This window comes from Apis florea, unplaced genomic scaffold (assembly GCF_048593485.1).
Source record: "Apis florea isolate Af1SG1 unplaced genomic scaffold, ASM4859348v1 contig_3496_pilon, whole genome shotgun sequence".
NCBI classification, from domain to species: Eukaryota; Metazoa; Arthropoda; class Insecta; order Hymenoptera; family Apidae; genus Apis; species Apis florea.
In genome coordinates, this window is record NW_028256773.1 from 1,837,296 (window position 1) to 1,851,444 (window position 14,149).

Consider the following 14,149-nt stretch of genomic DNA (forward strand, 5'->3'; position numbering starts at 1 on the left):
TTATTTAATTTATATGATATTTTGATGATATTTAACGAAATTAACTGTGATATAACTACATAATAACAAACTTTCAAGGTAACAATTTTGTTGTATACATTTATATGATTAAAAAAACTAAAACTAACTTAAAAATTAAAAAAGTTATATTAAAAAATTTCTCAATTAATAAGAAAGCATTATTTGGGAAAGCAAAATGTAAAAAAATTATTAAAAATTAAAATTATACTATACTAAAAATAATATCGTGAAAGTCAAATCTAACAATTTTAACTTTCTTGCATGCAATTAAAAGAATTCTCCCACTAGAAGTAGAGGTCATGTAAACACACAAAGACAGAAGATATATTTTCATAACGTGGACAAGTGCTGGTAAAGTGCGATAAGCGGGAAAAATATTGTCTATTTCGCATCTTTTACATGGGAATCGAGTTTTCGGAGGCGTGAGGACCGCCTTCTGCGCGTATTTTATCGAATAGCGGCATGTTTGGGCGTCGGGACGATGGTCGAACGGCCATTACGGTTGGAGAGTGGAGAGTCGAATGACGATTGGCGGAAAAGTGACCGCGTGGTGGGGACAAAAGCACGCTGTAGGCGGACTTTGCTATTTAAGTAAAGTCGTCGCATCCTCACTCGTTGGTCACAAATCAGAAAGCAGTCGTAACCAAGATCTCAATAAGATCCCGGGTGTTCAACGGTCATCTAACTAATGACCAGTACCATTCGTTCTGTGTAGTGCATCCCGGGAATCCGTGCGTGCATCATTCCACTTCGGAAAATAGCCTCTTCGCTAAATATATAAAATATATACTCAAGTGTTAATATTTCTCGATTCTTCTCAGTGCTCCATAAAAATAATAGAAATAGACTTTTAAACCACAAGATTAAATTAATAGTAAAAGATTTGACCAATTAATAATATTTTTATATTGACGACAGCTTCATAAGCTGGATATTTATTAATACAGCTTCGTTGATAAGCTGGGATATTTATTAATACAGCCTAGTGATAGGCATAAATATATATATATATTTATATAGTACAAGTGCTTAATATCATCTTACCTCAATGGCGGACATCAGCGGGCTCGGTATGATGTCTTATTACACTCCGTTCGCAATGTACCGGCAACAGCAACCGATTGTTGGCCAACAACCATTAGGGCAACAGATGCAACAAACTCAAGTGCAACAGACGCAACAGCACGCGAATAATTCATCTGTTGCCGACGGTAGCCAACAATACTGGTACGGGTACCATGGACATCCGCACGGAGTACACCACCAGGCTGCTGGACAGCAGTATTTGGATCCGGCGGAGGTTCTACCGAGCTGGTCACATCATGCTCACGCGTACACACACCTCCAATACCAGCATCATCAGCCGGTATACCAACAGTCGCAAGTAAGCGGAGTGACAGATTGGACCGGCGATGAAGCAAACACAGGGGTTGGAGCTGGAGAGACAAGTCCGCCAAACACCATCAGCGGAAGCGAAATGAGCAATTCCAGCAATCCAACTTCTCCACCGACTAATAATAGCAACAATAGTATTTCACCTAACAACAGAAACAACAATAGCAATAATATGGTACATCATAGCAGCGTGAGCAACACCAACACCAATGTGCATAACAACAGCACAACACCGAGACCAGCTCAGGTTAGAAGTCCATACGAATGGATGAAGAAGACATCATACCAGAGCCAGCCTAATCCAGGTAAATAAGAAAAAAATTATTCAATTTTTATAATTACTAATATAATTATTTAATATTTCTTATTAAATTAAAAAAATTATCGTAATAGTCTCGTTATGATAGTTTTTTGAATCAACTTTTTTGATCAAATTTTCGCTAAAAATTTGAAACCATGAATTGCAATAAATAAATAATTTGATATCGATATAATGATGTAGTATCTAACAAATAACGCGATAGAACAAAAAATAAAATTTAAAAAACAAATATGTTCATATTTACAAGATATACTAATATTCTATAAGATCATTCTATTTTTTCTTCAGTTCAAGGTCTGAAAATTGAAGTTCAGTTTTCTTTTCTTTTACATTTAACTAATAATACATAACTAATAATTGATAATATTGATAATACTGATCTGTAAGATATATTATGTCGAGATATTCATCAAAGTCATCAAGAATTGCACCAAATATTACTTTAAACTCGAATTAGTAAATCAAATAGAGAAACGAAAAATATATATAATGTTACTTTCATAATTTTCAATGTATCTATCTAATATAATTAAATCATTCGATTTACTGATATTCTATTTTATTTAAATTCTAAATCAAATTTTAAACTCTAAATACAAATAAATCCCAAATAATATTCTATGAAATCATTATCGGTTAAATTTTAATCTACATATGACGAGATAATAGAAATGGAAATGGATGTAGATACGAAATTATTTTTTTTTTTTTGCCCATAAAATTCGTGTAAAGATCCGAATTGTTAAATTCGTTAGATTGATATAAGTACGTAATGAAAAGAAAACGATAGATAACAAAATTTTACAAAATCATTCGTTAAAATCTTAATGCTCTTTTCGATGTATAAAATCCGACATCAATCGTATTTATACAACGTTAATGGTATAAGAAATCAATTTTTCGATTTGAAAAATATATAAATATATAAATTGATAAATTACATAATTATTTTAGCGTAATTATTTTGCTCATGATTCGTTCATGTAAAAAAAAAAAAATTCTTTGAACGGAATTCTAATTGCCACATTAAAATATTACCGAAAATTTCTTAATACCGATAAAATGTCCGCGTTAAGGAGTCGCGATCGTATCACAAAATCTTTCCATTTCTGCGTACTTTATACATAATTTTATTTTTTTAATCATATTATTCCTGTGAAATTGATGAATAGATATACGAAGAAACGATTGAAATATTCTTAATAAATTTTATTTCAACTATTACGTCGTATTTTATAATTATTAAAGTATCTGCTTGCTTTGAAATATATTTCAACGTTAATTTTTGCAGAACGTTAGTTTTCTAAGTCCACTAATACGATGTTTTTTTGTTTACAACAAAAAATTCAAAATAATATGTATATCTACTTACATTGATTTTTGATGTATATATCTTGTAGATTAATTTTAATATTTTGAAGATGTTTTGAATTTCTTCTTGAGCCGAATTTTTCTTGTTAAGAAATTTTATAATACAAAAAATATAAATTCGACATAATTAAATTTTTATTAATTATTAATTAATTAAATTTTATAACATTATAAATTGATTAATTATACGAATATACGGATAAATGAAAGAAAATTTAAATGAAATAACCATGGAGAACTTGGTGTACATCGTGCACGGTTACAAACACGTCTGCGGTCTAGATACGAAGAACAATGTAAACACGGTAACAGACGAGCAAACATCTAATTGCTCTCAAATATTTGTGAGATAATCTCCGTCCTCTCTTGCTGTCGCCCCGATTTTCAACCGGACCAACGAAAGCAGGAATGCTACTCTTTCGTGTCATGGTGGTTTCAGTAATCATGTAATGACAAAAGATTTCGTTAAAAACTTATTTACAATTTATTAAAATGAAAACATTTTAGTAATGTTATTGAATTGAATTTTAAAATTTCAAACTAGATTATATAAAAAAAATTTAGTAAACAAGTAACGAATAAAAGTTTTATATAGATACGTATATTCAATAAACAAAAGGTCAAGCCAATAGAATAGAAATTTTGAGAATTCATATTTTAAAATTATATTTAAAATTATAAATTTTTATATTGAAATTAATATTTCTTGATTTACGATATTATGGATTTTAATTATTTCGGTTAAATTTTTCGATTTCTTAATTAATTTATCGTTTGAACTTCCTATTATAGTACTATATCTATTTACGATAGAAAAGATTTATGGCTTAGAAAATTACGATGTAATTTCGAATTGAAGAAAATATAATGTTTATAGAAAATTAATAGATAAAGAAGAACGAAATAAATTATTAGAAATTTATAAAAGAAAATTTAGATACTACATCTCTTAGATCTCAATAATTTTAATAGTTAGATTCCAAAGATAAAACTTTGATTCGATATAATTGATGAATCGATATTATTCGATTATTTTCTATTAATTAGGATTCCAAGGATATTTATATCGCGATTAAAAATATTTAATTATTTAGTCATATATTTTCTATCATTGCAGCATGCAACATAACAATAAACAACAATGCAGATTCAACGGTTCATGAAGTCTGCATCATTGATAGTATTGGTACGATAATATATCGTTTGCTATTTTATATTATTTTAATTTAAATAGATGTTTATACATATGAATGCATATAGATATGTGTCATTCTCGCATATTTTATAATTTGCATGCTACAATTATAAATTATATTGAAGCAATTATCAGTTAATCATTTTGTATTTTGAAGCTCGTTTTATATAATTTCAGCATGTTTTATATAATTTTATTTATTGTTTAGAAATTATTTTACCAATAATATGAATATAATATATGACGATGCTCTATGTAGCACGATAAACGTTTTTCTAAATATTTCAAATATTTCTCAATTTTCTTCAATTATTTTTCATATATATATTGTCAAATTTTAATTGCATGATATTAACGAGATAGAAATGATATTAAGATTGAAATAATTTTTAATTTCTTAATTAATTTTATATTGAATCATTGATTAATTTGAATTATTAGTATCAACAATCAGTTTCAAAAAAATTCGAAAAAAATTCTCAACATCTATTCTAGTTTATTTTCGTATCTACTGTCTTCTTCTCGTATATAAACATAAAACTATTAATTTTAAACCGTCGTATTCAAATTGTCTACGGAAATATAAACACAAAAGGTCCTTATTTTCAACTGACAACAATTCAAATACAGACAATACAGTTAGTAGTAGCATGTATACGGAATAATCGTTGAAGACGTCAGAACGACGAGCATCAAAGCTCTATCCTGTTTTCTTCTTGCTGCTCAATTTCATCCTGTTCTTTTCTTTTTTCTACGGTTTCACAACCGTGCGACCCTTCAATACCTTCTAGCGGCTATTATCTGCATTTTATGGTTATATTGCAGGCAGCCGTTGCCTCGTATAAAGACGACTCTCGCATTCAGAATACGTATTACAATTTCGTGGCGGGTATTCGCATATTCCTGTCGATGTGCGATTTTTCCTCGTAATTATTAGTCCTTCGAAACGACCGCGTTTGCTCGATTCTTCGATAGAAATAGGTATATTCGCGATTTCTCCGGACTTTATTACTGAAGCCATTTTAGTTGCATCGTGAAAAGATTGGTGAACGATCGGATAATAATATTTTTAATAGTAATAATCTTTACAGAAGGATGAAAAGAAATTTGATTTAGTTATCACTTCAAAAGATAATAAGATAATAGTTATGATGAAATATTCGTACAAAATTATATGATCATTTTATTAGAAATATAAAATATTTAAGTAGCTCTAATTTTTTAATAGTTTAACGTAGAATTTACATCTACTCTTTTTCTAAAACAGATCATATAAATCTTAAAAAATTTAATGTCATATAATAAAAGTATTTGAAAAATCATTTAATCATTTACTCAAAAATTCTATTAGACTAGTTTTAACCGTATACTAATTTTATCGCGCCAAAAAAGAAATTATCAAGTTTATTCAACATCAATCTATATAATTATATCGTAAAATATTTTCGAACGATTTGTTTTGCCAACAGTAAAGTTAGTCACCAGTTAAAATCGACGGGAGACTTACCATTTGGCATTCATTTTAATCTTTAATCCCTTTAAAAGAAAAACATCTTTAAAGTCCAGTAAATGGTATCGAATTTCTTCATTTCTTCTCTTACCTGACTCCTTACATTATTTTGCTCGGTTTTGGCCACAACTTAAGAACCGACTCTTAAACTTCTTTGCACGGTAATATAATAATAAGATGAGGGTCAAAGTAGGGATTTTTCTCGACACTTAGAGTGTCTAAAGGATCGATGATATTTTAATCCCCTGTATTGTTTCTTGCGTTTCTTTTGTCCAGAAACATGGATTGTTTCCGGATTTGCTGTCGTTATTTATTACTCATCTTTTGACTTTAATTTGCAATTTGCATTCTGGTACTTTTAAACGTTGTAATTTTAAATGTTGGGAGGATCATTGTATTACGTATTCATACTACGAAACATACCCGCGAAGCACTCGAGATTGCAATTCAATTAAATTCGTGGGATCAGTGGAATCAGATTTTTGTAAACGTTAGTGTCTATGGTACCGCTGTGACACGCGTAAGTGCTGCTATCGAAGATAAATATCTCATACTTACAGATAACGATTTCTACGATTCAGAAAACTATGTATATTGCGTTTTACTCTTTGATTTTGATCTTCATGTGCGAAAAAGCGAGACATGTGTGTCAAGGAATTTTAAGTGTATAACTATTATTTTCATTGCATTATGATTTCACGGTTTTTACTCGATCATTAAACTTAGATTTAGGTATAAAAATTTAATCTTTCATGCAAACGGAATAAATTGAACTCGAGAGAGAAATTTGGCCCAAAGAATTTTTTTTATGTAAAGTCATCTTTACTTTTGCAATTACAACTTATACTGTCCAATCGATGATATTACCTGCAAAAAAAAATGTAAAATGTTAAATAATAGTAAAATATAATATTTTGCTGAAAAATTAATTGCTAATAATTGTTGTTGCTTGTTGCTTAGTAGTTGAAGCAATAGTTAAATTCTATTATTTTTTCAATAGATATTGCTTTCCATAGTTTTTTTTTCTAGAGTTGAACAATGTGCTAACTAAATTAACAGAAAAATCTCATACGTAACAAGTTTAATCAAGGAAGGAGTGTCCGATATTTGATATGCAATATACAAATGTTGCACGGTACAATAGAGGTAATGCCACTGACGAATGGTACCCGAGCGGATCCAGAAGCATCGGTTAAAGCGGAGGAGTATGGGGATCGCGGTTAAGAGGGTGACAGAGAGTAGTCGAGAACATCGGTGGAGAGTGGCAGGAAAAACGGGGCACGCGCTTTCACCATTTCGCTATGCGAAATGGAAGAGCAAATGCTATAATGGGGTGGCAACGAGCCCCAAGAGTCCTGTTTCTTTGCTCCCTTGCTCGCTTCTCCTCTGTCTCACTTTTCTACTGTATCGTACGCAAAATATTCATCTCTCTTGTTCTATCAAAATATCGAAGAACGAAATCGTGGTACGGATTTGGTTAATTAAAGTTCAAGAATCGTGATGTCTAATAATGATTTTATACGTACAGGAAAATAGTTAAGTATCTAGTAAGATTAATCATTTAAAATTTGCGTAAATGCAAAAGTGTAAAAGTTATATGTTTAACATAATATAATACACTATGTTTTTGACTTTTTGAGATATTTATTTGAAATTGCTGCACAGATAAAAAAAGTCGACATATATTTTCTACCAATTCGATGCGTTATGGAAGATTTTCCATGTAAAAATTAGGGTTGATCTCGCGTTGGATTCTTTTACGAGTATGTTGATTTTTAACGACAGAATACATTTGATGCTAAGACAGGTATTTCGAAAGAAGTTTCTTTGTAATCTCTGAACAAATATCGCACGATATTTCTATGTAATGCTCAAATTCTTCCATTTGTAGTACATACACACCGTGCTGACAATTTACATTCATGGGTATTACGTTGTTTTTTTCTTATCGAAGGAGTTCTTGTTATAATACGAGTTACACAATTTTCGTGAATAATTTTCGAGAAATAATTAAATAATGATGAATATCATTTAAAATGTAAAATTTAAAGAAAATATTTTCCTCTTATATTTTATATATATATATATACTCTTGACTGACCTGGTGTAACAATTACGCTATTCAAAGTACTAGTAGATCGAGTGTTGACAAGGAACCAGAACCGGATAATCGTAGGTGCGAGTTTCGATATCAGAAAGATGAAAAAGACCGACGGTAATCCTTGCCGACTCACACAACTACGCGTTTCTTATATCGAAAAACCGACTATTCTCCCCTTCAAACAACATTCTCCGTTGGGATTCCGATAGACTTTTTCGGATATATAAAAGTTCAAGTGGTACAACTTGAACAGTTAAAAATCGGAGTGCCACGAAAGAAATCGGTTTATGATTCGACACAGATTAATTCCTACGTTCTGCAGATCTCGTTTGTTATCTTTATTTTCTAATATTTTCTAATATCTTTTATCCATTTATTTAGTTTCATGTTTTTCTTATAACATTTAATTGACCAAAGACGTTACGTTTTAACAACTTATTGAATAAAATCTTTCAAGGGATTTTACTTAAAATATGTACAAATACTTACATCGTGCATAGGAAGATTTGTAATTAAGATGTAACACCGCATAAAATTTGGAATTTTTTTTGTTTTTGTTTCTGATGACAATCTTCTAAGATAAAACGTCTGTCGATAAGATTTAATGTTTTACATTTGTTTATATCCATCGGTTTTCAGCAAGGATCGTGTTTAATATGACAAATATTTGTGGTTCTGAACAATGTTGAAAATGAAATGATATTCGAACATATCATGAGTGAATTCTCGATGATATTAACTTGAAGGATGATATGTATTATTTTTAAATTTTACGAAGTTTCTTGTTGAAAAAATAAAATAAAATGAAATTCATAGAATTCGTAATTATATTCGTAATTTTGCAAAATGTCTCATTAAATTTTATCCATATTCGATATCGATAAACATAATTTATTTTATATTTGCAATAATTTATTTCGTTTAACGTTATTTCGTTTTAGCATAATCGTCGACGTGAAAAGTTAAAAATGTTCGATGTTTCGATGTTCAACTATAATCTGGACAAAATTCAACGTATAATATATTTGAACAGACACGATAAATATCTTCTGAATCTCATTCGTTTGCAATAGTCAAATCTCTATTAAATACCTACTTTAATACAGCTTAATGATAAAACAGAAATGCTAAAATATTACGAGAAAAACTCGAAACACAAAGTTGTCATATTTATCAAGGACGTCTCTTTAATTGAAATCGATTTCTCTTTGGCACAAATTCTCTGTAATCTCGATGATTTTGTGCCAGCCATGCTGAATTCAACTTATATACCATCGAAAAAGTCTAAGGTCGAAGCTTATTCGTGATGTCTCGAAGGCCTCGAGCACTGTTATCGAGGAGTGGTGGATTAACGTGCACGCCTTTGATCTTGCCGGCCTGGTCTTATCTAATCGTTTTCCTTTCTCCCGTTGCGTCCCATTCCCAACCATTGGCCTCTTTCTCTTATTCTCTTTCACTGTGTTCAATCCTTTTCTCATTTTGTATTTCATACTGTTATTACAATCATTTCAAGTGCCACGTTGAATTCACACTATCATCGACATCAACTTGTCGGCTTCTCTTTTGCTATTTTCTCCATCGAACTTCGTAATCCGCGAAGAAATATTCCATGCTATTTTCTTCACCTTTCTCCCCGTGAAAACTTCGAGAGAGTTGATATTTTTCTTTTTCTTTTGTTTCTATAAATAATTCTCGATTAATATAGATAAGTTATTAATAATTGATATCAGAGTAATTACGCATATTTCAGTTCCCTTAATTTAATAATATTTTAATAGATATTATAGATATTTATTTACATAATGATTAGTATCTATTTATTTTTTTGTCATGATTTATCGTTCGTATGGATTCACACGTTGTTGCATGTATTGAACATTTTTTAAATCTCGTTTTACTTACTTTATTAATTCCTTTTTGTTCGAGATGTGTCTACGAGTACGATCGTCAAAAGCGTTATCTCTGTTAAACACGTTATTGACAAGAGAATTAGGGAAGCAGATATTAAATGTGTAATAACGTCAGTTGTTATCTTCGTTTTCTATTTTCTTTTTTCTTTTTTTTTGCAGGAAAAACCAGAACAAAAGATAAATATAGAGTGGTCTATACAGATCATCAGAGACTGGAGCTTGAGAAGGAATTTCATTATAGTCGTTATATCACAATCCGCCGTAAGGCCGAACTTGCACTCAGTCTTTCGCTCTCTGAACGACAAGTGAGTATATCGAAAACATATATCTATTAATTTACAAAGCATGTGCCTATTAATACGAAATATAAGTTGCAGAAAACGATAAATAAAAAGGAAGATTTTTAGACAATATACATGAAAAAAATCGAAATAATTGATAATTCACTTTCGATATTTATAATTCCATAAATTATTCGTGAAAATTACTTTTATTCTTAAAACATCTAATATTCTTCTTTATTAAAATATTATTATTCATCAAATTATTTGAAAATTATTTCTTCTTTCATTATTAAATCATCTAAAATTTATTAAAACTTCTAAAAAATTCTCCTCATGCAAAATTCATTTGATTGTAATATTAATAAATCTAAAATTTTATGCTTATACATTATACTTTTCAAATTTTTGATTTTTATTTACAAAGAGAATGTTTCGTTGATCATGTTATAGGTGAAGATCTGGTTTCAAAATCGTCGGGCAAAAGAACGCAAACAGATGAAAAAACGGGAAGAGATGGAAAGAGAAAGAGAGTTGAAGGCAGCAGAAAGTGTTACAAGCGCGAGCGGTGCAATGGCGAGTCTCTCACTTGGAGGAATGCTGGGTGGATTGATGCACAACGGTAGCTCATCTTCCCTGGGTCATAGTTCACAGATGTTTAGTTTGAACCACGCACCCTCTACTTTGCAAGCCCCACAGACGCAATCCATGCCAAACAATCTATGACCTGAACAATCAGTAACTTGGTCCAATCATGACTGACCATAAGCATTTTTTTCCGTCATAATATATGCAATACAGAAAGAATGATATTGATAGAATAAGAAAAAGAAAAGTAGAAATAGATATATATTGTGATATATGATCTCACGATAATTTGAGGACTCGTGAAAATAGCTTTCCATAATTACTCCTATTAATTAATTATATTTTTTCTTCGTTCATAATTAAATAATTTATTGTCTAATTATCGATAATTTAAGTTTAAATAAGATTGATTCAAGGTTCTATTGAATATGTTATATAAAGAAAAATTCGTAGTTATATGTTAAAGATACAAACATCGAAATGTACATATGTAATTATTTCTTAAATAATATAATGTATATTATGATAATTATTTCTAAGGATCCGTTTACAAAATTATTCTTTATAAATTATAAAAATATAATTTTTATAATTTACGATGAGTAATTTTATTGTATTATCTGGTTGCAATACTATCATTGTCAATTTTTACGTCTATCTATCTATTAATAGGAAATTAAAAGAAAGTTGTGCAATTATATACTAACTTTAGCAAATTCTATTGAAAAATTAGTAAAAATTTATAACATCATAATGCATTTTTTATCGAAAAATGCGATATATCTTTCTTTAAATACAGTCATTGAAATCGCCTCGAGAGAAAAATATGAAATTACTTTTATATAAATAAATATTTATAATAAATATTCCATTTATATAGACTATTAATATATTCGGGGGACACTTTTTAGTTGATTTTAAAGTTGATTTTAGAAGACAAAACAAACGCGAAAATTACTATAGAAAGTGTTGATATTTATTTATTTATTTAAGAAATTTTTTATTTGTAATTTTTATTAAATTACAGAAACAATTAGGCAATAATATAATGGAAATAAAGCTATATCAGTTTATTTCATATTATTTAATGTGCTTTTAAATTGTTTCTAAAAACTTCATCTTGTACTTCATCATCGATTTTTGTGTTTATTTTTTGACTTCTAAAATTATCCCTTCTAGATATCCCACGAATATGTTAACATTTTGTATAAATATATATATTTATAATAAGCCTCAAAAGAGCATGAAAGATAGAACGTATCGTTTTTATGTAATTTTTTTTCTTAGACTTATTAATTTTAATCATCGACTTTTATTATGATTCTATTTTATTATGATTCTCAATTTTCTCGTTTAAACTCATTTTTCTTTTTAATCTTTTTTATAATTCTAACATGTTTTATGTGTATATATATTGCAACAACTTCGATCATGGAAATTTCAAATTTTAATCGACAATAAAAGAAATGAACGATGACGCTATTGTTAATAAGACGGAAAAAAATAAAAAAAAATTGCTGATGTTTTATGCGTGCCTTGAAAGCGTAGTTATTAATTAAATATTATACATAGACTGCAATTATAATGTTATTATAGATGAAGATATAAATGAATGAAAATGTTGAATGAAAATGTGCATGTGAATTTGTATATGATTGGATATATTGTGTATATATATACATATATATATACATATATATATATATATATATATATATATATATATATATATATATAATTACAATTTGTAAATTATTATTGTAACAAATTAATAATATAATAGTGTAAATGTTACATAATCATTAAATTTAGCATTATTCTGATATGTGATCAAAATAGATAGCATTATATTTAATAATAATCCTTTAGCTCTTTATTATCCTATACGAATCCTAATATACATAATTTAAAAATTTAAATTGTAATATAATTTAATTCGTTAAAATTATTATTAAAATATTAAAATTATTAAAAATTACTATAAATAAAAATTTAAGCATAAAGTGATAATATTCCTATTTCATAAAAACATTACTAAATATAATTTATCATATTATCAAATTTTATCAATCTATAGAATTGTACACAATATTTTCAATTACTGAAAATTATCGATAATAATTATTAATCAAAATTTGGCAAGATTCGATCGTGAAATATGATTAATAATTAAATCTAGATATAGTAAATAAGTTTATGATGCCATAATTCATAACAATATTCTTAATTACTAAAAATCGACAAGCAATAACTATTAAAATTCTATTAAAATTTATCGAGATACTATCATGAAATACGATTAAATCTATAGAATAGTAACGCAGAATAGTAATAACATTTACGATCTTTCGATTTGTTTGCGATTTCTTCGAGATAGAAAATTTTTCGTTTCATCTCGAGCAACGCGACGGTCGCTCGAATGGCTCTCGTTAAATTGTACATAAATACGAATGTAAAAACGTGTAATGCGGTTTATGTGAATGGCAAGGAAACGATACCGATGCCAACATGTATCTGCAGAATACACACAAAGAGTGGTGCAAATAAAGCAAGAGGAGGAGACGAAGCTGCGAAGGTAGCAACGAGTCCCTTGAGAGCCCTGAACTTAACTACCAGATCGATGTCCGACCCCAGTCTCTCTTTATCCCCTGAAAGTAACTTCCGCTGTTTACACGCAACCAAGTTCTCTCTACATAGTTTCCTCTCCTCTGATCTTCTCATTTTTTTTCTTCTATTTTTCTTTTTTCACTTTTTCTATAAATATCTATTTGTTTTCCTTTTCTTATTTCTTTTTATTCTATCAGATTTCTTTCCTATAATTTTTTTCAGTTCATTTTATAATATTGATACCTTGATTCTGATTTTATGTATCAGAATTTATAAAAAAATTTAAATTTTATTATTTTCATATTTGATCAAATTAACTGAAATCAGATTAAGCTAACTTATAAATTTCTAATAAATTCGAAATAATTTAAAAAGCCAAGTTGAAATAATTGTTTTTTACCTTTCTATAAAATTTTATTTTTGTCAGATGATAGTGTTAGAATGTAACGGTGCAGAAGTTCCACTAATGCTAAGCGACATGTTGGATAGGCACCTAATGCCAGATATTAACCATCTTTGATAATTGAAATGCTACCAAATCTTTACTTGTAAAAGTTGTCAAGTAGATAAAAATATTTTTCATATTTAGAAACTTTTTCACATTTCAGTCACACGTGCTTAGCTAAAAAGATTGATTAATTATTGCGCTTATCGAGAAATTTGTGTATCGTAATTCAGATTATTATATATATATTTTCATGATCAAAAAAGTGATCTATTAATTGCGTTATTATATTTTTTAATAAATATTCTTTCTAATTACTTTTATATTTTATTTTATATTGTTATGAATACCGTATATGAATATTTTTCATAAAAAAAAAAACTTTTTTAATGGATCCTTGGTT

At 28.6% G+C, this 14,149-nt stretch overlaps 1 protein-coding gene across 2 annotated transcripts; it reads left to right on the forward strand.

Annotated features, from left to right (window-relative positions):
* Positions 1-635: 635 nt before the first annotated feature.
* cad (homeotic protein caudal) lies at positions 636-12,332 on the forward strand. 2 transcript variants are annotated; one of them, XM_031920429.2, is made up of 4 exons: positions 642-1,721; positions 4,227-4,295; positions 9,985-10,130; positions 10,560-11,223. In XM_031920429.2, the coding sequence occupies exons 1-4, from the start codon at positions 1,070-1,072 to the stop codon at positions 10,830-10,832; spliced, it is 1,140 nt and encodes a 379-aa protein (XP_031776289.2). In that variant the 5' UTR covers positions 642-1,069; the 3' UTR covers positions 10,833-11,223. The 2 variants fall into 2 exon arrangements, with proteins under 2 accessions (XP_003690784.2, XP_031776289.2); XM_003690736.4 differs by lacking the exon at positions 4,227-4,295 and having other exon boundaries at positions 636-1,721; positions 10,560-12,332.
* The last annotated feature ends 1,817 nt before the right edge of the window (positions 12,333-14,149 follow it).